The sequence below is a fragment of the Cebus imitator genome, unplaced genomic scaffold (assembly GCF_001604975.1).
Source record: "Cebus imitator isolate Cc_AM_T3 unplaced genomic scaffold, Cebus_imitator-1.0 Scaffold35, whole genome shotgun sequence".
Classification (NCBI taxonomy): Eukaryota; Metazoa; Chordata; class Mammalia; order Primates; family Cebidae; genus Cebus; species Cebus imitator.
The window spans coordinates 2,423,890-2,450,425 of NW_016107350.1; the positions used below are offsets into that span (position 1 = coordinate 2,423,890).

At 37.0% G+C, this 26,536-nt stretch overlaps 1 protein-coding gene and 1 long non-coding RNA gene across 2 annotated transcripts in view; one reads left to right on the forward strand and one right to left on the reverse strand.

Annotated features, from left to right (window-relative positions):
- The window catches only part of CDH12 (cadherin 12), a 498,310-nt gene that overhangs the window by 449,097 nt on the left and 22,677 nt on the right, over window positions 1-26,536 (forward strand). Inside the window, exon 9 of the mRNA XM_017524645.2 lies at window positions 12,383-12,519. Coding sequence (XP_017380134.1) covers window positions 12,383-12,519 — 137 coding nt within the window. The remainder of the gene's footprint in view (window positions 1-12,382; window positions 12,520-26,536) is intronic.
- Window positions 16,321-21,692, reverse strand: LOC119470571. Its single transcript, XR_005199485.1, has 2 exons — window positions 21,578-21,692; window positions 16,321-16,582 (listed from the first exon to the last, which is right to left on the reverse strand). It is a non-coding gene; the product is annotated as an uncharacterized LOC119470571 (long non-coding RNA).

The window sequence follows — 26,536 nt, forward strand, 5'->3', positions numbered from 1 at the left end:
CAGCAGCTCTAGGTAAAACAGCACCATTCTTCAGAGCCATTTGACCGTAACTCCTAACAAGAGTTAATAAATTCAGTGGTGACCTGGTATAACAGCCATTGCACTTAGTTCAACAAAATAGTTATAATGAAGCTCTCTCAAAAAGACTTCAGAATAAATATACTTGAATATTAAAAAATATAAATTAAGGTATTCCAGGCTTGAAGTATGACCAGGACATTATCAATGAGAAAAGTCAGATAAAATAATTCAATTCACATATGTAAGTACTCTGTATTATGAATAGAACAATATATTCAGTAATTAATTCTTCATACTTGAAAGAAACTTTCTGTATAATAAACAACATAAAAGAGTTATTTTGCTATTCTCATTTGAGAGAAACTGTTAACACCAATTCAAATAGGTAAGTAAAGTTTAAAAAGTGATACAGTTTTCTAAGAAGGAAGCAACAGATGCTGTCTAGAGGGATTTGACAAGTCTTTATGGGGAGAACATGAGCAAAGCCAAAAGGTGCCTTTGATGTCTGAGTAAATTAGGAAAGTTCTGTGACATGAAAGGGAGGGAAAAATTGAAATGAGCTGGCAACCACTAAGTCCAGAATAAGGGACTTTTGAAGGTCTAGAGTCAAAGACATTTCTCAGCAGAAGATATCAACATTGACTGCGCACATTCTTATTTAGTCAGGTATTACAGTCTGCATTTTTTACCAGGTGGTAAAACTGAGACTCAGGATGTTTAAAGCTATTAAGTACAGAGCCAAGACTTAATCATTATTTGTGTAAACCTCATTTTCTTTCCATTAGAACACGCTAATTCAAGAGTAAACTAAATGTCAGGTATAAAGCTTTGGGGGCAGAAGTTCTTTTCAAAGATAAAACTATTTTTACTCTGAGTTAAAGACGAAATACATCGGTCAGATGTACCAACAGAATGGCAGAGTAGAAAGTGTTTTGAAGTTGACTTCCAGATCCATAAGACAATACGCAGAAGACCGTGTACGACTATTCTTAAAAAAAAGAAAAAAGGCATGGTTAGGGGCAAAGGAAAGCTTAAGCAACTTGGGAAAAAAATACAAATGTAACAATTATAATTTCAACATTTTTTAGATTATGGTATATTTCTTCTTCTTTAGAGATCTATTTTAACCATATCACGTGTGTTCACACGGGAAATTTGAGGACAGAAGGCTTACTTTTATTAAATGATTATACGTTTATAAATACCTAGTTTTTCATCAAACATTTAAAACAAGCAATGGCAACCATCTAAACCATTTAAGATACAACTTTTAAGTTTAGTAAGGGGAAAGTGAAAATGAGGCGGAAGAGAAGAAAAAACAGAAACTGATAGGAAATTAGCAACTGGTAGTTTAAAAAGTTTGAGAGGAAATTTGTGGAATTTATTTGTGATTGTTGACGGAGAAGTTACAGCTGATGTGTTGTTGCAGGTGGCTTAGGTGCTCAGTAAAATGTTTGTTAACATGAATTGAACTGAATTTACTTCCTTTAGTTGTCTGCCAAAAGACAAAACAAAGATATTGGCAACAAAGAGGAGATAAGAGTAAAGTCATTTTGACTTATTATCATCACCTGAACAAAAGAATATTTTCTACCTTCACCTGTATTATTATTACCAGATTTTTACTGCTTAGAGGATGAGATGTAATACTTTCAGAGTAACTTTGTAGCATCAAGTTCTTGTTACATATGTAGTTGAAAATTGGGACAGGACCAACTTTTGCTTTTCCATTAATGGTGAGAGAGTTTCTAAGCAAATTGAAAAGTACAATTTTAAAGGAAATGATTACTTAATAAATAGAACAAAATTTTTAAAATTTTCTGAAAACTAATTTACAATATAGGATAGGAATAAATTGCACTCTATCAAGTGGTCTGCGCAGACTAGGTTAATGTTTTAAATGTCTGATTTCTATTCAATTGTTAAAACCTGTTTTTATTTAGCAACAATCACTGTCTATAATTATATAAACTCTAGATTTATTATATGCAGATTATAAACATATAATTATTTTTTCATTTAAATCTCATCTACTCACCAAAGAAGTATCAGGTGACTCAAACAAACTTTCCTTTTTAGTCTTTGGCTCACTGAAACTCATCTGTTAAGGCAAATTACACATTTATGTTATACTGCTGTGCTTACTTGCAATTCCAATAATATTTTACCATTAGATTGTTAAGTGGACTGTTGTAAACCAACAGCAGAAACATGCGATGGTTCACACTATGAGGTTGTAACTCCTCAGAATTTCTATACCTTTTAGCACTGGGCCGTATATTTTAAAAAATTGTCCAGAAAAATGTAGGAATGGTTTCATTGCAAGTTCATCAATGGCCTTTTCTTATTAATGTCTCCCAGTTGTTATACTGGATAATAATAATCACAATAGAAAATGGTAATTGTCTGATATGTATGCTTTAGCCAGGCACAGAGTTTAATCAGCCACGCAAAGATACAGCATTGGGTGGGAAGACGCCAGGAGCTAGTATTAGGTCTATAGACTAAGACCTGGCTAACTATGAGAAGATGCTGAAGATGCTTAGCTAAATAGAAACAGTTCAAATATGTTTCGGCCATATTACAGAACATATAAAGCTTCTTTGGGGGATAACATGCAGAGAAAGGAGCTTAACTCTCACAAGGTGACAGAGCTAAAAATTAGATAACAGAAAGTAGTGAATGACAGCCAAACACAAGCACCATTGTGTGAAACAGAGCCTGGATATTTGTGTTTGTGGTTTGTACTTTACGAGTTTGTGTGGGAGCTTTATAGTTCAAGTATTAGAAAGTTGAAGGTTATGTGTGCCATGACTTCATGCCAGTTAAGAAAATCTGTGGGTAAGGAAGGATTTTTATCTGGGAAGTAATCCAAAATAATATGGAAAAAGAGAGGGAGAAAAAGAAAAAAGAACACACACACACACAATGATGCTCATGACTCTATCCCTATGCCATATATACTTTATCTTATTTCATTTTTATAACATTCATGTTTACACTGTTGGGCATGTATTATTTTCCAAATTTTATAGAACATAAGGAGAATAGATATTGGAAGGAAAGATCCCTAAACTAATTGCACAAGGTAAGTAAATAAAATGTATATTACCCTAGTCTTTTATGTACAAAAAATTAGTGTTCTTCATGGTATATTTAATTGCATCTTCGTGATGGTTAATTTATGTATTTCAAACTCTACCTCAGTGTTAGGCTGAATGAACTAAAAAATTAAGTATGTATATTAAGCTTACAGTATTGGAGCCTGCTTGATAGATATATAGAAACTTAGAACTGAGAGATAAACATATTATTTTATGTATATATTATTTAAGTTCTTGAATTTTAAACTTGTTATCAAAAACAACTAAAATTACAATTAAACATGACCTGTATATATAGTGATTCACTGTACAAAGTTAGACTTCTGTTCGAATCAATTTGGTAAATTATAACATATGCTAAAATATTAACTATAAACAAGGTGATCAATTTTCCCAATCTTATATCTGGGAAAATTCTTGAGGAGTTTTCTGGGCCTAAAGACACTCAGTGTAAAAACTGAGAAAGTCCTCAGTAAACCAGAAATAATTGATTGTCACAAATAAGACAGTCTTAAAGCTCTAAATATGTTGTCTTGAAGTAGAAATAAGTAACTCTTATATAGGCCGGAAGAATAGGTTCTGTGCAATGAATTCAATACAATATTTAAGTGGCATGTGCTATGCACAAATAGCATGCTGGGTCCTTGGCAACACTGAGATGAACAGACCTAGTCTCTGCTCTCAAGAAAGTTAACAAGGTTTGGATAAGCAGGATAATCACATCACATATGCAAAATGTATACAAGCTGTGTTACATTTGTCAATATCTACATAATAGCTGAACACCATTAGCATCAAAGAGATCTGTTCATTGAAGAAATTTTCAAAGATGGAATTAAAGAAAATCTTCTAAAAATATCTGCAGATTAACTGGAATTCATCAGAGAAAGAATAAGGGAATTTCAAAAATTAGTGGCATCTCCACTTAATGGATGGCAGCAGGATGCTCTCTGTAGACACACTACCCAGTGAAACAAGAGAAAATGAAATTTATTTCATTAAAAATAAGACATTCATTTACAGTCTCTGGAAAATTTTCTAAGGGCATGCACCACATAAAGAACAATTTATTCAAGAAAAGCTACTAAAACTTGGTAAGAATAGCAAAGACAGTGACTCAACGCAGAACCTGCTCCCTCCCTCCAACTCCTATGTCCCAGCTTGGCTCGATGGAAGAAATGCCCATCTCCGGCTGGGCGCTGTGGCTCACACCTGTAATCCTATCACTTTGGGCGGCCGAGGTGGGTGGATCACCTGAGGTCAGGAGTTCAAGAAATGCCTATCTCGCAAGTGCAGTTGAAAAGACATGGTTTTTCTTCCCTTTGCAACCAGTCAAGGGATATAATATCTTACCAGGAGGAGTCGGATGCAAACATTACATAAAACTATAAAAATTAATAATTATTACAATGTTTTATTGGACTTGTGACATATATGGATATATATATATATTATATATATATATATATAGTTATTTCACATAACTACATAGAAGAAACGTTTCTATATTTTACTCTAAGTTAATATGAATGTGAATGTGATGAGTTAAGACATATATGGTAAAACTTAAAGCAGATAAGAAATTAAATTATTTCATTAAAGAAATAATTTCACACTAGAAAAATTCACTTATTGTTAAAGAAAGCAAGAGAGAAGAAATAGAGAAACAACAAATACATGAAAAATATAGAAAACCTAAAAAATAAAATGGTGAATGCAAATATCATTTTATCAATATTAACAGTTGAACAGGAATGGTTTAAACAACCTAATCAGAAGGTAGAGATTATCAAACAATAAAAACTAATGACTATATGAAGTGCATATCTGTTGCTTAATGGTACCAAAGTCAGACAACTTGAAACCTTGACTCTACAAAAGCTCATGTGCATTTTTGTTGTTGTTGTTCTGTTTTGTGTTTGTTTTGTTTTGAGACAGAGTTTCACTCTTGTTGCCTAGACTGGAGTGCAACGGGGTGATCTCGGCTCACTGCAACCTCCGCCTGCCCGGTTAAAATGATTTTCCTGCCTCAGCCTCCTGAATAGCTAGGACTACAGGTGCCTGCCACCACACCCAGCTCATTTTTGTATTTTTAGTAGAGATGGGGTTTCACCATGTTGTCCAGGATGGTCTTGGTTTCTTGACCTCATGATCCGCCCACCTGTCTCACAAATCCTGCTGGGATTACAGGAGTGAACGGCAGCGCCCCACCTCTTGTGCTTTTTCAAGATTTGCAGCATATGATTGTACTAGGCTCTCTTATCTTTTAGAGTTTCTCCAGTGTAACCACAATCCTTTTAGGTACAAGATGATGTACTTTCATGACACTTCACAGAACACCCTGCCCATCCCACAGTGAATCTGATGTTGCAGAATTTTTACTATGCTAATAGAGAAAGGAATAGAAGCAGTGTGGGGTTTGACTTGACAATTTCTGCCTGGCTAGTTGGAAGACTAGTATGTAGGGGGGTGAGGGGAAGTCAATTTGGAAACAAGGTTAATCTAATTCACCCCAAGAAAACATATGCCCAGGATATCTAGAATAGAGGGTAAAAGCATCTGCCAAACACTCATTCAGATCATTAGGTTTCAAGCAGAATAAGCATCAGAATTACTTAAAATTACAGAAACTTTACCTTTGTCTATATTGGCTTTACTCTGAGATAAGGTCTGGAAATATTTATTTTCAAAATGGGTTATTCATCTCCCTAACCAGGTGGCTTATGTTTACCTTATCAATACTGGGACAAACGAATCATCTTTGTTCTTGGAAAAGCATGATTAACATAAGAAGTATAAGTGAAAGGTGTTTGGAATTTTATTTTATTGTTCTTACAACTTTATTATAAATTTGAAATATTTTAAAAATATTTTAAAAATATTAGAAAAACAGTGATTCCTCTCAGTTGTATTTGAGAGTTTCTAATAAAATAATCCACCAGGGACCACTTATATATTTATTAAAAAAATCAATATTTTTTTCCTTTCTTTTTTTGAGACGAAGTTTCACTCTTGTCACCCAGGCTGTAGTGCATTGGTGGGATCTTGGCTCACTGCAGCCTCGGCCTCCTGGGTTCTAGCAATTCCTCAGCCTCAGCCTCCCAAGTAGCTGGGACTACAGGCACCCACCGCCACGCCTGGCTAAGTTTTGTATTTTTAGTAGAGACGGAGTTTCACTATGTTGGCCAGGCTAGTCTTGAACTCCTGAACCCAAGTTATTTGCCCGCCTTGGCCACCCGGAGAGCTGGGATTACAGGCCTGAGCCACCACACCAAGCCAGTAATTTTTGAATCTAGTAAAAAAAAAAGTTTCTTATTTCAAACTCCCTAGGTAAAGTATTACTTTATTTCCTTACACCTTCACAACTTTTATCCTGTATAAGTGAAATTTCCAGATAATTGGAGCTTAATCCAATAAATAAAAAGTGTTAGAGTTAACAAACTTAAAATCTTTCCCAAAAATGACAACATTCTTGCATGACTCTGTGAATATATTTAAGATATTTGAATTGTACAGTTTAAAAGGGTGAGTTGAATGGCATGTGAGTTATATCTCAATAAAGTTTATGAGAAATTGAAGCTTTTTTTTTTTTTTTTTGAGACGGAGTTTCGCTCTTGTTACCCAGGCTGGAGTGCAATGGCGCGATCTCGGCTCACCGCAACCTCCGCCTCCTGGGTTCAGGCAATTCTCCTGCCTCAGCCTCCTGAGTAGCTGGGATTACAGGCACGCGCCACCATGCCCAGCTAATTTTTTGCATTTTTTTTTTTTAGTAGAGATGGGGTTTCACCGTGCTGACCAGGATGGTCTCGATCTCTTGACCTCGTGATCCACCCGCCTCGGCCTCCCAAAGTGCTGGGATTACAGGCTTGAGCCACCGCGCCCGGCCTGAAGCATTTTTTAAAGTGAGAAGGTGCTGGCATGGTTGGAGTGGAATGTGTTTGTTGAAGTCAGATCAAGAGTAAGAGTAGGAAAAAGTCATTGGAAAACAGTAAGTTTCATGCTCAATAAGACAAACAGATTTCATTCTCTCTAAGAGATAGTAGAATCCATGTGTTGTAAGTACTTTAAGACTCTCCCAAGCATGCTTACATTTTTTTCTACCACATCTGCCCCAAGTATTTGGAATAGCTGATGCTTGATAATCCCTGGTTCTTACTATTTCTTAAGGAAATATATTCTAACATTTTGCGGCCATGACATAAAATTCTTTGTTATATTTATCTGAAATCCATGTTTATGGAGATTCCATTCTGTGTCCTATCTTAATTCCACTGAAACATAGCAAGCAAATCTAACGCCTTGCCTACATGAACATCCTTATCCGATTAAAGGTAGCTAGGGTGTTCTTGTGTCTTTTCTTCTCTGGTCTACATATCCATATTTATTTCAGCTCCTCCTCATAACCCGTTGAATCCAGTCTCTTTACAGCCCTGGTAACTCTGTTGGTCTCTTGTCAAGATTCTGCAGCACACACAAAAATCACTTACAGTCATGTTGTCCTCAAATACATCCACCATACACTTTCAAAGCGATTTACCTCCAACCCATATTTTAATAATTGACTTCATTAGTGTTCATCTCTTACAGAATTAAATCCTACCTCCTTAATCATAATGTATAAGATCTTTCTTAACCAGAATCACTTATTTTTTCATGTTAATGCGCTTCTCAGATAGCTTTCTGTAGTAATTCTGAGCAAATTATAGTCCCCTTCACGACCTGCATGGTTTTGCAGCTGCTGTTGCAGCTTTCTAAGACATCTTCTATCCCTCCCCTCAGTTTTTCTGCTTCAACCTCCTTTTGAATGATTTCCATATGGACTTCTAATGTAAGCCAAATATTATGTGCAGGAAGGATGGCCTGAACCACAAGTTTTACATTCAGTGTGTTTTCTTGGCAGTCCTATAGGGCCTTCTCTATTATCTCTCTTTCAGGCCTTGAAGCAGTCTTTTTATACATGTCTTCCCAACTAAAGTCTTCAAAGATGGGCATCATACTTTACTTATTTTTATATGCCTCATCTCTAGAACAATGTCTGGTGTATAGCAGACACTCAGCAAGTACTTAATATATTGAAAAACTGAACACAGTTAGCCTACATCAGCAATTCTTTCAGAAATACTACAGTTATAAGGAGTGTCAGTGGCAATTTTCCTCTTAAATTAGGCATATGGCAAGTTAAATAGAGGTGCTGTAAAGCAGTATTTTGAGAAATGCTTTCTTGTTCAGAAAATAATATGCACTATAGAGAATTAAGCTTATTATACTCTGTGTTCCCTGATCTTTAGGTGTGCCTTAACTTCATTTTTAATTTTCGAGAGCATTCATGTGAGCTAAGGTGCCGCATTGAAGTTGGAAGACATTAATGCTTTCTCACTCCTCCAATAAACAGAAGAAATTTTGAAATCTGTCAAAATCAGATTTACAGCATGGCTCATACCCTACCTAATAAATACTAAAAGCATCTTGCAGTTCAGAAATTAATTACATACATACCTTGGATATATATTACAGGTTTGGTTCCAGACCACTAGAGCAAATATTGAAATCAAGCAAGTTAAACATTGTTTTTGGTTTTCCAGTACATATAAACATCTCGTTTACACTATACCATAGTGTAGTAAGTATGAAATAGCATTATGCTATTTTAAAAAGTACAAAAAAGTGCATACCTTAATTTAAAATATTTTATTGTATAAAAAAACACTGAAGATATCTGAGCCTTCAGCAAGTTGTAATCTTTTTTGCTGGTAGAGGGTCTTGTCTTGACCTGGATGGCTACTGACTGATGGGGGGTGGTAGTTGTTGAAAGCTGGGGTAGCTGTGGCAATTGCTTAAAATAAGAAAACAATGAAGTTTGCTGTATCAGTTGATCTTCCTTTCAGAGAGTATTTCTCTGCAGCATGTGATGCTGTTTGGTAGCATTTACCTCTCATGGAATGTCTTTCAAAATTGGAATCAATCCTCTTAAGACATGTTACCGCTTTATTAACTGAGTTTACATAATATTCTAATTTTTGTTGTGGTTTCAATAATATTCATAGCATCTTAGCCAAAAGTAGATTTCATCTCAATTAACTACCTTCTTTGCTCATGTATAAGAAGGAGATCCCTATTTGTTCAAGTTTTGTCAGGAAATTGCAGCAATTCGGTCCCATCTTAGGGCTTTGCTTCTAATTTCGGTTCTCTTGTTATTTCCACTGCTCTGCAGTTACTTTCTCCATTGAAATCTTGAGCCCCTCAAAGTCATCCATGAGGGTTGGAATAACTTCTTCCAAATTCCTGTTAATGTTGATATTTTGACATCCTCCCATGCATCACAAATGTTCTTAATGGCGTCTAAAATGATAAATCCTTTCCATAAGATTTCCAATTTACTTTGTCAAGAATTGTCATATAAATCACTATCTTGGTAGCTATAGCCTTACAAAATGTATTTCTTAAATAATAAGACTTGAAAGTCAAAACTACTTTTTTGATCCATGATCTTCAGAATGGATGTTGCATTGGTAGTCATGAAAACAAAATTCATTTCCTTAAAGATCTCCATCTAAGCTCTTGGGTGACTAGATGTATTGTCAATTATCAGTAATGTTTGGAAAGAATTTCTTTTCCTAAGCAGTGGGTCTCAACAGTAGATTTAAAATATTTAGTAAACCATGCTGTAAAAAGATGTGCTGTCATCCAGGCTTTGTTGTTCCATTTATACAGCAACAGACAGATAGATTTAGCAAAATTATTAAGGGCTCCAGGATTATTATAATGGTTAATGAACATTGGCTTCAATTTCAAATTACCGGTTGTACCAGCCTCTACTACGAGAGTCAGATTGTTTTTTGAAGCTTTGAAGTGGCATTAACTTCTCCTTTCTAGCCATGAATGTTCTTGATGGCATCTTCTTCCAATAGAAGGCTGTTCTTTAAACATTTAAAATCTGTTGTTTAGTGTAGCCACCTTCATCAATGATCTTATTTAGATCTTTTTGATAATTTGCTGCAGATTCTACATAAGTTCTCCCTGCTTTACTTTACACTTCAATGTTGTGGAGATGACTTCTTTTCTTAAACATCATGAACCAACCTCTGCTAATTCACATTTTTCTTCTGCAGTTTCCTTGCTTCTTTCCACCATCATAGAATTGAAGACAGCCAGGACCATATTCCGGATTAGTTTTTGGCTTAAAGGAATGTGTGTGGATGATTTTATCTTCTATGCAGACCACTACAATTTCTCTATAACCACAATAAGACTCACTGCTTTTTAATCCTTCCTGTCTTCACCGGAATAGCACTTTCTATTTCCTTCAAGAACTCCTCCTTTGCATTCACAACTTGGCTGTTTGGCATGAGAGGCCTAGCTTTTGGACTGTCTTGGTTTTAGGTATGCCTTCTTCACTAAGTTTAATCATTTCTAGCTTTTAATTAAAAGTTAGAGATGTGTGACACTCTTTCATTTGAACAGTTAGAGGCCATTGTAGAATTATTAATTGACTTAATTTCAATGTTGTTGTATCTCAGGGAATAGGAAAGGCTCAAGGAGCAAGAGACAGATGGGGTAATAGCTGGTTAGTGAAGCAGTGAGGGCACACAACGTTTATTAAGTTTATAATTTTATATGAATGCAGCTCATTGTGACCCAAAATAATTTCAATAGTATCATCAAGTATCACTGTTCATAGATCACTCTAACAGATATAATATTAATGAAAAAGTTTGAAATATTACAAAACTTACCAAAATGGGTCACAAAGTGAGGATTTACTGTTGTAAAAATGATGCTGATGACTTGCTTGACACAGGGTTGCAACAAACATTCAATTTGTAAAACATGCAATAGGCTTGAAGTACAACAAAGTGAAGAGCCGTAAAATAAAGTATACCCGTACTAACAGATATAGAGGAGTGTGGAGTAATATAAATGCAAGTGATCTAGCACTAAAATAGCATACAGACTGCTACAGTATCAAATAACCAGCTTGTCAAAATAATAGCTTGTTATGTTAGGATACATATCCCTTTACTGACTTTTCACAATGAACAAGGGGAGAACTTTCTCTGGAATGGGGATTTCAAGGGGCTAACAATATAGCCATCTATTTTCAGCCATTGTTTTAAATGACTTCTGTTTGGTTCTGGGCCAGAATAAAATGTGACAAATATTTTGTGTATTGTGCCTTTTGATGAGCAAAATCATTTCCCATAAAATGTTCTATTTAAAATTGGTAAGACTATATAATGATAATTATATTACCAAGATGACCTGGTTCAAACATCAATCTACAACTTTCTAACTATGTTAATTTGGACAAATTTCTTCATGTCTCTATGCTTTCTGTTTTCTCATATGTAAAACAGATTACTATTCTTTATACATTTTGTATTCTCAATGTGTAAGCATTGAGAATAATATCTATCAAATGGTCATATTTAAAAATGTTAATGATTGTTAAGAATGAAATCACATGTCAGAAAGAATTTCACATAATATAAATCCATGTATCTACTGTTACCTAAAGATTTAAACATATGCATTTTCTGTTTTGCTATTCATTTTCTTGGAATTTTCAGTCCAATTGCTTCATAGAGGGAAATATCCACTATTATCAAATATGTCAGATAATAAAAAAGATAAAGAGACATCATTAACCAAAGTCACTGTTTTTTTTTTAATGTGTCCTGATATATAGTAAAACAACAATGAAACAAATAAGCAATGAAATAGAACAATGATCCCTTTATATGTGTTTGAGGAAAATATTTTAGTGTAGTTACCAAATTCTCAGTTACACAAAATTTGCCTTTTGTTTCCATGATGTTATTTTTCTATCTCTGGAAACAAAGATGCTACCTCTGTTCTGGCTCGGGTCCTCTGTAGAATTTTCCAGGTGCTTCTCTCAACCCTATTTCCACAGCCATAACCACTGTTAAGGAATTTTTTTACTGCTTGAAAAAGTTTTAATATTCAGCAGGTTAAGGAAACTCATGGTCAGCTTTAGAATTTTAGTCTCTGCTGAGCTTTCAAGGTGTCAAGACCCTAAAATAATATGAACAGCAGGAGTACTAAATCTTTTATTATTTCCAGTTTCCCCTTGAGCATACTGACTTTGCAATAAAGAAGCTGTCATTTACACTCTTCTTTATTGCAAGGTGGGTAATAGCTACAGGAAGAAAAATAAGGAACTGTGTCAAGTTAGCCTAAGTGTCATTATGATTAATGTGTAATCATTGCACATTTGCATCTACTCTTTTCATATACAGGTACTTCATAGATTGGAAGAGTGATGGGGACAGCTACTTCACAATAGATGGAAATGAAGGAACCATCGCCACTAATGAATTACTAGACAGAGAAAACACTGCGCAGTATAATTTCTCCATAATTGCGAGTAAAGTTAGTAAGTATGGCATGGACAAAATCAATGTTATACTGCAGTTCTTTGGATTTAAGACTCCTAAACGAGTCCCTGCTGAGATGTTTTTCATTTTTGGACTGACAGCTGAGTGGTCTCGCGGGGAAACTCAGAAACCTGTTCCTTTTCCTCACAGCATAAGTCCAGAGAAATTGTGACAGCTGCCAATGAGTCCTGTTTCCAGGATTGCATGAATATCTAGTAGTGCATTTCATTGTGTGGCCCCCTCCTTTTTCATGCTTTACCCTCAAAAATTCAACTGAGTTTTAATTTCTCTTCCACACAGGATCCTTTTACGTATCATTGTGAATTTCACAGGGCCAGGTGAGGGGAAATAAATATCATATAAAATCACTCATTCTGAAATATTTTCTGGCATCAGAGTATTTAAAAACTCATGCGTCTTCCTACTATCTATTCAAATTTACTTTTAACGACCATCACTGTGGAATATACAGGAGTTTCAATTGCAGTTCTTCAAGGAGTGTCTCAAAATGTTTACTTTTATTAGGACTTACTTTTTGACTCAGTATCTGCTTGGTTCAGAATAGATTCCTCTAGACAGAGTGATTATAGATTTTATTTGTTTGACAAAATAATCAAGATTATTATCACAACTTTCTCAGGTAGTGAATCAGGGTGGGAATGGTGATGTTTGGCTCTTACATAGTTGTTATAAATAGAATTGCATCTCCCCATAGTTCTACTTATGGGCTCTTGAAAGGTTTGGAAAAAATCTCATCCGAATCTCTTCCGTTTGCTTCCTCCTTATTTTATGTCGTGCATCTGGTGCAAATTTATAACACTTTAGCAGCTAATTCCATCTTTCCATCCAGGGAATATCTGTGAGTATTTCTGCTGAAGGGTTTTGATCAGTCCGATTCAGTGAGGATGTAAACATGAAACCGTTTCGTTTATCTTCAACGCCTCCTTACAAACGTGAATAATCAGATACCCCTTTTCACGCCTTATTGACATCTTTAGCTGATCCCAATACTTTTATTTTCATTATTAAAAGTAAGTCTAACATAAAAGATCATGCAGCTTCTGCCTTGCTTATTGGAACAGTTAGAGTTCTGAAGTGTCAGGTAAAAAGTCTGACTACCCAGAGGGAGCCATACTGGCAAGGTCACATTGTGGTGCTCAGTTTGACAACTTCAGCTAAGCTCTGCCTTCCAGCAAGACCTGCCAGTGTGCTGGAAATGTGAGTGATGCTGTCTTGGAACCCTTGGTCCAGTCCACTTTGGTAGCGGAAAACCACAATGTAAACTTCATCAATGCCACGTGAAATGAAATATTAACGCAGCCAAATCCTACCCAAATTCTTACCCACAAAACTGTAATAAATATGAAAATATATTTATCACAATTTTACAATATTTTACAGTTATTAAAAGCAACTACATTTTGTTGTCCACTGATACATGGCAATAGATATCTAAAGAACTCAAAGACAACATAATTAGAACTTTTATTCCTTAGGGGTGGGGGTTTAGCTTCTCCAGTTTCTTGCAATAGAAAGGAAAGAGGTAAATTTTAAAAATGCACAAATTTATTGATATGGTGCTGATATAGTGCTCCATTGGTAGCCACTTCTTTTTTTTTTTTTGAGACAGAGTTTTGCTCTGTCACCCAGGCTGGGGTGCAGTGGGGCAATCTCTACTCACTGCAACCTCTGCCTTCTGGGTTCAAACGATTCTCCTGCCTCAGCCCCAGCAAGTACCTGGAATTACAGGCTCCTGCCACGGCTCCCGGTTAAGTTTTCTATTTTTAGTAGAGACGGGGTTTCACCATCTTGGCCATGCTGGTATCGAACTCCTGACTTCAGGTGATCGGCCCACCTCGGCCTCCCAAAGTGCTAGGATTACAGGCGTGAGTCATCGCACCTGGCCTGATTGCCACTATTTTTAGGGCTGAAATGGAATGGCATTAAAAGCAGTTGTCCAAATGCTAATTCTCATGTAATTTTGTGAATTATTTGCTGTTGGGGGGCTCTGGGTGTCCCAACTGCATGGGAATCTGCCCTGGGCACCCAGGTGTAGACCTTACAGTTTCTTAATTCTAGGGACCCCTTGCTTGGCAGGCAGCCTTTTTGGGTGAATTGATAGCCTGATTCCTCAATTTTAGCTCCTTTCTCCTATGTGCAGTTTACCACGAGGAAATTCACACATCCTGACAACATTAAAACAGGTGCATATGGCTGCTACTCCATTGCAGGTTTTCTCTGCCTTGCCATCTTCTTTCATATCTGACCTCTTTGTGCAGCCAGGCTTGGAAAGGTCAGCGAGTCAGCTATCCAGCAGACATATTATAGGGAGAAAAGAATGCCAGTCTCCCCTTCTTGAAGGACTCCCCATCCTCATTCTCCTTGTTTTCCCCAAGTCTGCTTTCAAGCCTGGCATCTGTCTCCCTTCCCACGTCACATCCTATTACAGTTGCATATGTTTTTACTCACTCATTTTATGCTTTCATTTATAGAGAATTTGGGGACAGCTAAACTATATCATAATTTTAAAAATCAGCTTTAGTTTTCTAAGATCTTTGAGCGATAAGGTGAAAATGAGTTGTCTGAGTTACAGTATATAAGATCTCTGTGAACCATGTTGCTTTCGCTCCAATGGCAGGGTTACAATAAGTGGCAATTGACCAGAGGTAGTTGACTTTCAATAACTTCTTCTTATCATAAACATATTGTTTAAAATAAAAGATTATTCAGTAGAAAATGATCTAACTTACACTTTCCTATGAATACACCACAAAACAGGTGGCTATTTCCTTGATGTAAAGATAGTAAGCCCTTGTGCCTTAACTCTAGATGGATGTCTCAGATAGTTTATTGATTGCTTCTACTGTCGCCGTGGCAGGTCTCTTTCTTTCCAATGGCTCCTTGGGCTGTCAAAGCAATTATCATAGTATGAAGGCACCTGTAGCAATGAGGTATAGTAACTCCTTTCACAGCCTTGAGCTTCAACTATTTAGAAAATGGAAGCGAGTATGAACCTTTACAGTGGAAGCAAGTGTCATTGGTCCCTGAAAGTTTAGATCTTAGAATCCTAATTTGTTAGTTATCAATACGACTGGTGCGTATGCAGGCTCTGTCACACTGTCACCTGCTGCCTCCAGTTTTTACTTAAATGAAAATTAGGATTCCACAGGGTATGGGCTCTAATAAGTTATATTACCCCTCACTGTGTCATAGGCAGAACTGACACTTAGAGAAATAAGAAAAATATGTGCACAATCTAAGAGTGATGCCAAACTAATGTTCTTAAAATGGACTTCTGGTTCATTCCAGTATCTACTCAATGACCAGTGCAAAGATTTTAGTGCTGTCAAGGAAGTCTGGTGTGACAAAGACTATATAGCTGTATGAAAAATAAAGAGGCTAAACACATATCCTGTGGTAATTAAAGATTCTATATGAAGAATAGGTAATCATGGGTTTTTTATTTTGTTTGAATGCACTGCTTAAAAGTAAACTTTATTTGTATTCTAATGCCTAAGACTGTTTTCATTGATCAAACTAGCTAGCTGAGCAGGGAATATAATCATCATGAATAAATGAGAGATGAATAGCCCACACTTGCCCTGCCAAGAAGAATGAAATTGCTTAAGTATACCTTATTGCAGATTGAACTAGCATATGTTTTGTTTCTGACCCTTTCATAAAAACTCTCAGGTGATGACTGAACAACTTCCAATTAATTAAAAAGCAGTCATTAATCAGTGTTGCTATTGTTGGAGGTCCAAATAATTTTATTAGATTTCTATTAATTCTTTTATGCATTACTGCTTTGCTGTTTTTATTACATTGACCTTGAGTATTTTTAATGAGACAGAGACTCCAAACTTTACTTCATTCAAATTATCAGAAAGTTTTAACTGGCAAATGTTTCTAGGATTTTTGTGTTACTTTAACAAACATCATTAATTAAAGGTAACTATTTAGACAGGTGGCTTGTAACGCAGTCCCAACTATTCAGGAGGCTGAGGTGGGAGGATCACTTCAGGCCAGAATTCAAGACCAGTCTGAGCAACATAGTGAGATCTCGGTCTCAAAAAAGAAAAACAAAATAACCAAAGGAAAAAGAAAGTGAATAAAGATAACTAAACATAACTTCACTAAATCCTTAGAATATATTTTATATGATTATAAAATGAAAAGATGATACTAGAGACAATTCTTTTCTTGATCCTATTAGTTATCCAAATGGTAATGAATCGGTCCCATTTATTGTGGAATAAGTTTAAAAAAAAAAAAAAACAGTCAGTTGCCTTACTAAATGCTATATTGAAAAAAGTTTACATACAACTGTATCATTATGAGTTGTGAATAAGTTGTTAGATAATTAATTTTTAAGGTTATCTTCTACATGGAGCTACTTTTTAAAATTTCACATAGAGTAATATCATCCTCATATGTACAAAAAATCAAATTTCAAGATTGGTATCTATAATTCACATTCAACGTAAATTCATGCATTTTTGATATCACTTGTATAGAGCACTATCTATGAGCAAAACATTATTTGTTGTGAGTAAGGAGAAAATTGATTAGGACTGATGTCTATTCTCAAGGACATTACAATTTAGGAGTAGTTATAAATTGACCAGATTGATGAATTTTGGTAAGTAATAACTATGCAAATTATGCTGAATTCCAGGGAAATTAGCTTTAAGTGAGCTGTCATATAAACTGCAGAGGGAGATCACAGAAGGTTATGATTTACCACAGTATGATCATGAAGAATTTAAACCAAAAAATATAGATTTTTCTAACAAAATTTTCTGAAGCATTTTTTTTTGCTTATATGCCATAGTTATGAAATGATATTATCAGACCATATGAGAAGTGAGTACCTAATTTTTGTTAGAATAAGATTAACAATAGAATAAAGTAATAAACTCTTTTAATAGCTTTAACTCATCTGATTCTTTCAGTACACCTACAAAGTGAGTGCTCTTGTTCACATTGTAGGCATGAGGAAATGGACTTTCAGAGATATTTTTATTGTAGCTCAACGTCAAACAGCTAATGATGACCAGGCAAGGACCAGCGCTCTGGAGTCTGTCATTCCAAAACACATTCTGTGGGTTAGATTGACAACAGTTTCACAGGGAACATATTCACTTGTCTATGCTTCATTTATTTATTTTAAATAATTTACAGGGTGTGATTGGGAGATGTTGGTCAAGTAGTAAAAAAAAAATTAATCAGGAGGAATAAATTCAAGAGATATATTGTACAACATGGTGACTGTAGTTAATATATTGTATTCCTGAAAAATGCTGACAGAGTGGATATAAAATGTTCCTACAAAAATTAGAACTACTTGAGAAGGTGCATATGTGAATTAGCTAGAGTTACTAATTCTACAGTGATTATGTGTTTCAAAACACTGGAGTACAAATGGTAAATACATACAATTGTATCTGCCGCCTTAAAAATTAACTTAAAAAGTTAGTGGTAGGTTGGGCGCGGTGGCTCATGCCTGCAACCCTAGCACTTTGGGAGGCCGAGGCAGGTGGATTCCTTGAGGTCAGGAGTTCGAGACCAGCCTGGCCAACATGGTGAAACCTTGTCTCAAAAACTAGCTAAACATTGTGGGGGTGCCTGTAATCCCAGCTACTCGGGAGCAGAGGTTGCAGTGAGCTGAGGTCATGCCACTGCATTCTAGCCTGGGTGACAGAGTGAGGCTCTGTCTCAAAAAAAAAAAAAAGTTAGTGGTAACAATTGTCAAGGTGATTTCCATTGCATAGATAAACAATAATATAACAAAAAGGGCAATACTTTTATTTGCAATGTACATATAGTTGAAGTGAAATGCATATCATCTATCTACATTTAAGCTTATTCGATAGATGGCTTACATATCAAAATTCAATGAAAATTTGCATTTTAGAAAGAAAAAACAAAGATTCAAAATAGAATAGAAAAATAAGTATATAATAGTATGTACATGACAGTGGGATAGTTAGGTAGATTTCTATCTATCCCCAACAAATGTGAATTATCAGATTCTCAAGCTACAGTAAGAGTTCCTAATAACTTAATTGTGAGGGATCTTTTGTGATAATTTCCCTTGTACATTGAAAGATTTTATCAACCTGACATCATACTCTTATTAAAGCAATATTTATTAAATAGCTTTATGTTTAATCAGAGTGACAATCGGATTATTTGAACAACATAATAGCACACTCAGATGATATAATTACAAAATGATATGTCCACTAACCTTATAACAAAATGATATGTAATAGCTAACATGCCAGACTTTTTGAAATACTGAAAAAGTACAGCCTCATTATCAACAATTTCTCAATATCTCAGTTGGGAACTGATGAACAAAAACGTACTTAATCATTATGATATGCAAACTATGTGTTTTTTAACTTGTGCCCAATGGTGTCATTATAAGTTCTCTCTTGGGATTATTGAATGATGAGAATTAGTTAAGATACACAACACATAGGAACCAATGTAGACCTTCAAAATCAGGGCAGAGTGTGGGAAGAAATAAGACTTTCTGGCAAATATGTTCAATGATGCAGAGAGCATATGGCACTCTCAATATGGTGCCCTTGAATAAGGCAATCTTAATTATAAATGGGATGGAGGCTGGCACATAAATAGAAGATGAAGTCACAAATATCCTAAAAATGGGTGGAGCATAATGCAGGTAATCTGAAGTGGATCATATGTATATTTTAAGGGTGGAAAGACAGCATCATTTATTGGAAAGATGTTCTCAGGTACTAAACTGCTATTCATGAGCAGGTCTTCAATTCTTGGGGAGGAAGGCTGCAAGAACTTAGAAGAAAAACTTCTTCCTTATGTGTGAGGCATCAGTTACTGAGGCTATATCACAAATGACACCAAATTTGATAGTTTAAAAACATGCATTATTTTACAGATTAGAGGGTTAGAAATCCATTTATGGTGAAGCTTTGTTTACTAAGACTGCAATTAAGTTGACTCAGTGGTTGATAGCAAAATTCAGTGTACTGTAGGCTGTTGGACATGGGACTGAGTCTCACTGGCTGTTTGATCTGAGGCTGCTCTCAGATTCCAGCCACAGGAGCATCTCCATTGGGCAGTTCACAACGTGGCAGCTCGCATGATCAAAATGAGCAAGACAGAGAGAAAAAGAGTATAAAAAGATGAAAGTCAGCTTTTTATAACTTCATGTCAGAAATGACATCTCCTCTTTTCCCACATTCTCTCCACTGGAAGCAAACCATGCGATTCAGGCCATACTTAAAAGAAAAGAGTTACTCAAGGGTGTGAATATCAGGCCACTGGCATCACTGGGAGCCATTATAGAAGCTTGCCTCCCATATGGGGCTCTTGGCAATCAGACAAGTCAATTGAAGAAAAGAAAATTTAGAAACCATATTGGTTGGCCTCTAGGAACTGAAAATGTCATGAGCGACGCAACTATCTGGCTAAATACATCAAATAAAAAATCAAAATACACAGTGCTCCCGGAGAGAATATAATAAGTAATTTTTTGAAGGAAAAATTAATTCCTTCAAAGACTGAAACATAGCATGTCACATAGGAAGCTCCATATGAGCTGAGACTTTAGAAGATTAAAAAAAAATCATCATGGAAGAAAGGAGGCTATTCTAGGTTGAGGAAACATTTTAAGCAAAGGCATAGATATGAAAAGTTGCTGGGCGTGGTGGCTCACGCCTGTAATCCCAGCACTTTGGGAGGCCGAGGGGGGTGGATCACAAGGTCAAGAGATCGAGACCGTCCTGGTCGACATGGTGAAACGCCGTCTCTACTAAAAAATACAAAACATTAACTGCGCATGGTGGCGCGTGCCTGTAATCCCAGCTACTCAGGAGGCTGAGGCAGGAGAATTGCCTGAACCCAGGAGGCGGAGGTTGCTGTGAGCCAAGGTCGTGCCATTGCACTCCAGCCTGGGTAACAAGAGCGAAACTCCGTCTCCGAAACAAAAAAAAAAAGAAAAGTCATCGTGAGGTCAGATACTCAAGCAGTGTGGAATAGTTGCTTTCAAGGAGTAGACATTCAGAAAAGAAGCTGAGGCTTCATTCAACAGAGCCTTAATAGCCTTGTGAGATTCTGCAGATTTTCAGGTGGGACTGTGAGTCTGTCCTCCTTCTCATGCCTCCTCTATCTCTGTGCCCCAGCTTACCATGCATCCAAAAAAGCATTCCACTTCAACTTTTCCCCTCTGTTCCTAGGCCTGCATTTCTGTGAACCAGCACTGGTTGACTTACAACGTATTCACCTGGGTGACCATAGTTAACTTTACAAGTGATCAAGTGACAAAAAGGTGTGGAATCTTTGTGATGTTTGGGCAGAAATATTCTCCTCTTTAATTTGGCCAGACTGTTTTTCAAAAAAGGTGTTAATAACCCTATTAATTTTGAAAGTAGGCATCCTTGGGTTGGCCTTTTCTTCTCTATTGGTCTCCTTCAATGTGAATCACAGTCACCTGCATCAGAGAAACCTGGGGCATTTCCTAAAGGGAAGATGCTTGTACTTCTTTCAAGACTTGGTAAATCAGAATTTCTGGGAGTACTGCCAAGAAATCTCCATTTCAAACAAGCTCCCTGAGTAACTCCAATGAACACTGATTGGGGACCCACTGTGTCATTCACAAAACTGAGTAAACAAAAGAGTGGAATCAGTTACCATGAATCCATGTAATTACCCAAAGACTGTAGTTGACTTTTCAGGACTAGACATAACCATTGCTTTCCATTACAAATTGATGTCAATCCTTTCTTCTTTCAATTGCCCAAGTTATTGCTTTTCTCTTATTTTTTATGAATGCCTTGCTTTACATGAGTATAGGTAGTTTATTTACTGTTTTCTAATTTATTTTCTTCTTCCCAAGTAACTATATAAAATTATTTTGTATTCTCAAAGAGAGATAAGTGTGGTTTATACTAGAATTGACAATATTGCATTAGCACTTGTGTAATAGTCAGGGTTCTCTAAAGGGACAGAACTAATAAGCTAGATGAATATGTCAAGAGGCGTTGATTAGGAGAGTTGACTCACATGATGACAATCTGAAGTCTCACAATAGGCCATCTGCAAGGTGAGTAGTCAGGAAGCTAGTCTGAGTCTCATAATCTCAAACATCGGGAGGCTAATAGTGCAAACTTTGGCCTGTGTCAGAAGGCCTGAGAGTCCCTGGTAAATCACTGGTCTAAGTCCACGAGTCCAAAACCTGAAGAACTTAAGGTCTGATGTTTGAGGGAAGGAAATATCCATCCAGCATAGGGGAAGGATGAAGTCCGGAAGACTCAGCTAGCCTGGTCCTTCCACATTCCTGCCTACTTTTATCCTAGCAGCAGTGGCAGCTGATTGGATGGTGCCCACCTAGGTTGAGGGTGGGTCTGCCTCTCCCATTCTACTGACTCAAATGTTAATCTCCTTTGGTGACACCCTCACAGACAAACCCAGGAACAGTAATTTGCATCCTTCAATTCAATCAAGTTGGCACTCAATATTAACCATCAGAAGTCCACCCGCTGTCAACTTGAACCCATACACATCTCCTGAAATCATACATAATATCCATATAAAGACCATAAAAAGACCATAATTATGCCTAACATAATAAAGCTATCCTTCTTACAACCAGAAGCACACACTAATTCTTAACCTAAATGCTATTATATAAAGTTAACAACATTTAAATGCTGATATGAAGTCAATAAATCTTATATCACATGATAAAGAAAAAAGAAAAAAAATAAAGATATCTTCTTAGTACAAGTGTATAGAAGTGCAAACATGTTCTCATGACAATTACAGTCCTCATTTCTGCGACTGATCACATGACCATAGCTGGTATTGATGACTACCTTCTTCTACTACCCATTCTATGTTTCCTTTGCCTTCAGCAAGCACCTCAGCAGGTCATGATTTTTTACCTGGTAGCGTGATACAAACCTTGTTTCCTGAAAGGCCTGGGCCATTTGTAGTCCTACCTAAATCAGGCTGTTGTTTCCATTTGACTTTAAGGACAAGGCATAATAATCCTAAGAGATGTCCTAAGGAATCTCCTGTATTCCACGCATGCTTTTGCTTACCTCCACTGTGGAGTAGTAGACTGATTTTATCTTGATAGTCTGGGCCAGTCACCCCAGTTAACACTGTAACTCCTTTCTTAGCCTGTTGACTTAGAGGTAGGAGGAGCCCAAAGTGGCCAGGTGGCAATCTCAACTTCCAGTTTAACGGAATCATTGTGTCTCCTGGGAGTCACATTCCTCCCTCAGGATCTAAGACTTCTAGGCCAGCAGAATGTAATGGTGCAGTTACAGGAAGCAAACATTTTGCAACTGGGTCACTAGGGGTGATGTTGAGTGGTGCTACTTCCACTTCCACCCTTTGATTTGATTCCTGGGCCTGTGAACCTTGGCTATGGGAGAAACAGTACCATATAGAGGAGGCTGATTCAGAGCATACACAGCTTTCTGGAGAACTTTGCCCCAGGCTTCAAACTTATTGTCACCTAGTTGGCCTTGTAATTGTGACTTTGAAATGCCATTCCACTGTTCTATCAATCCTGCTGCCTCAGGATGATGGGGAACATGGTAAGACCATTGAATTCCATGAGCATGAGCCCACTGCTGCACTTCTTTGGTGATAAAGTGAATGCCTTTTCAGAGGCAATGCTATGTGGAATACCATGATGGTGGCTAAGGCATTCCATGAGTCCACAAATGATAGTCTTGGCAGAAGCATTGCATACAGGACAGGAAAACCCACATCCGGAATAAGTGTTTGTTCTAGTGAGGACAAACCAATGTCCTTGCCGTGATGGAAGAGGTTCAATATAATCTGCCTGCCACCAAGTAGCTGCATGATCATCCCAAGGAATGGGCCATATCAAGGGGTCAGTGTGGTCTCTGCTGCTGATAAATTGGGCACTCAGCAGTGGCAGCTGCCAGGTCAGGCTTGGTGAGTGTGAGTTCATGTTGCTGAGCTCATGCGTAACCTCCATCCCTGCCACCATGGCCACTTTGTTCATGGGCTTATTGGCCAATGACAGCAGTGCCTGAGTGGTGTCCACAGAATGAGTCATTCTATCCAATTGATTATTAAACTTCTCCTTTGCTGAAGTCACACTTTGGTGAGCACTCACATGAAATACAAATATCCTCACAGTTTTTGACCACTTTGAGAGGTCCATCCACATGCCTCTTCCCCAAGTTTCTTTGTCACCAATTTTTTAATCATGCTTCTTCCAAGTTCCTGACTATCCAACCAAACCATTGGCCACAACACATGAGTCAGTAGATAATCGCACATCTGGCCATTTGCGCTCCAAGCAAAGTGCACAACCAGGTGTACTGCTCAAAGTTCTGCTCACTGGGAAGATTTCCCTTTACCACTGTCCTTCGGGGATGTCCTAGAAGGGGGCTGTAGTGCGGTAGCTGTCCATTTTTCAGTAGTGACTACATATCAGGCAGAGCCATTTGTAAACCAGGCCCTTGTCTTCTCCTGCTCTGTCAACTTCTCATAGGGAACTCCCTATAAGGCCACCAGTACAGACTGGGGGAGAGAAGGCACAGTGGCAGGATAGGGACCATGGACATTTGAGCCTCTTTCTCATGTAACCAACTTGTGCCCTCAGGACCTGCTTGAACCGATTTGCATATCTGCCACTTCTATTTGATGATGGAATGCTGCTGTGCATGACTGTCTTTATGGTTAGATGTGTCAGAAAGTATCCAGTTCATGACTGGCAGTCCAGGTCACATGGTGACTTGAGGATCCATAGTCAAACATTCAGTTTCCACCAAAGCCCAGGAACAGGCTAAGACCTGTCTCTCAAAAGGAGAGTAGTTATCTGCAGGATTTGGTAGGGCCTTGCTCCAAAATCTTAGCAGCCTCTGTATGTGGGATCTGTGATTCTCTTTAGTTTTTTGTCCACTTGACTGGGAAGTTTTCTGCTTATATAAATAAAGTAAGAATATGATAGACTTCCTATCAATTTCACTTCTAGGAACTCTGTGATTAATTAGCCAATGCCAGAGCTCTACACGAGTCTGACTATTTTGATTGCTGCCTTGCCTCTTCTGTCCATTACAGTAGCTATACCCACTTTCCCTTTCACTGCTGAGTGCAGTCAAAGATGGGGTTCTCCTGAATGGAGGATGGGTCTGACTCAAATGTTAATCTCCTTTGTCAGCACCCTCACAGACACACTCAGGAACAATATTGTGCAACCTTCAATCCAATCAAGTTGACACTCAAATTAACCATCACAACTTCTAAGAGTAATACTTCGAAGAGAGAATCACTAATAAAGTTTTCACAACTTGACATCGTGAAGCACTGCAATGTATCATATATATGGGAAAGAATAATCATTAACATCACCATAATCATCAACTTAATATAGAAATAGTATCAATTTTTCTCATTATTATATGCTATGTACATGTAATGAAATCCAAATTTATGTTGTGATAAACTATATTTTATCTTAAATTTTCAACTGCTTATGGGTACATTACTGTAATCAAACTGCTTAGAAATACTTTAAATCAATCCAATTGCTCCATCAAATCACATGTACAACTATAATGCCAGTCTTATATTTTTCTTAATTAGTATCTGATTATTTCAGGAAATTAAAACTACATGATGAACTTTTCACCCGAAGCTTGAAATTTGGATAAAAATCATATTTAGGCGTGTAGATAAAATTCTTTTTAACATCACATACAAGATAGAATTCAAAATTAGAAAATATTTGTACGTGGAAATATTATTTTGTTGACATCATATACTATATCATATTTAATCTAATCACTATAGGAATAGATTAAATATGATATAGTATATGATGATACTTAGAGGTGCATACTTCATAGTGAACAAAGAGGTTCATACTAAGGAGTATACACACACTACTTAGTAAATACTCCTTAGTATGAACTTCTTCTATCAAAGACTATCTGGGCCAGGCGAAGTGGCTCATGCCTGTAATCCCAGCACTTTGGAAGGCCAAGGCGGGTGGATTAGCTGAGGTCAGGAGTTCAAGGCTAGCCTGACCAGCGTAGTGAAACCCCATCTCTATTTAAATTACAAAAATTAGCTGGGCGTGGTGGTGTGTGCCTATAGTCCCAGCTGCTCAGGAGACTGAGGCAGGAGAATCGCTTGAAACCAGGAGGCAGAGGTTGCAGTGAGCCAAGATGACGCCACTGCACTCCAGCCTGGGAAACAGACTGAGACTCTGGCTCAAAAAATAAAGACTCTCACTGATATATCTTTAAATCTCATCATCTATCAGACTTTCTGGAACATACGGATGTATACAAAACTAATATATTTTAAATAAACATTATTATATCATCACTTTATTAATATTTCAAGAAAATATTTATCCTGAATATAACAACAACATTTTAGTACTCATTTGTTTATTCCTTGGGAAAAATTTTACAAAAAAAAGAAATGTCTTCCTCACATGAACTTCCAGTCTAATGGACATCAGACATAGTGAACTGGCAATGAGAATACTGAACTAAAATTTTGTTGTTATTGTTGTTGTTGTTCTGAGACAGTGTGTTTTGCCCAGGCTGGAGTGCAGTGGAACAATCTTGACTCACTGCCACCTTGGCCTCCCAGGTTCAAGTGATTCTTGTGCCTCGGCCTCCAGAGTAGACTGGGATTACAGGTGCGTGCCACCACATCTGTATAATTTTTGTATTTTAGTAGAGATGGTGTTTCACCATCTTGGCCAGGCTGGTCTTGAACTCCTGACCTCCAGTGATCTGCCTATCTTGGCCTCTCAATGCACTAAAATGTTAGCACAGAAGAGAAGCAAAGCAGCAGGGCATTAGAGGAGCAGCAGAAAGATACCTGGTAAATCTGCTACAATAACATGGCAACTGGGAAGTATACAACTTAGAGACTAAATAGTAAGAAGAAGATATATAGATATTTTTGTTGGCAAAAATAACATGTATCAAGCTCTAGAAATGGAAGAAAGAAAAA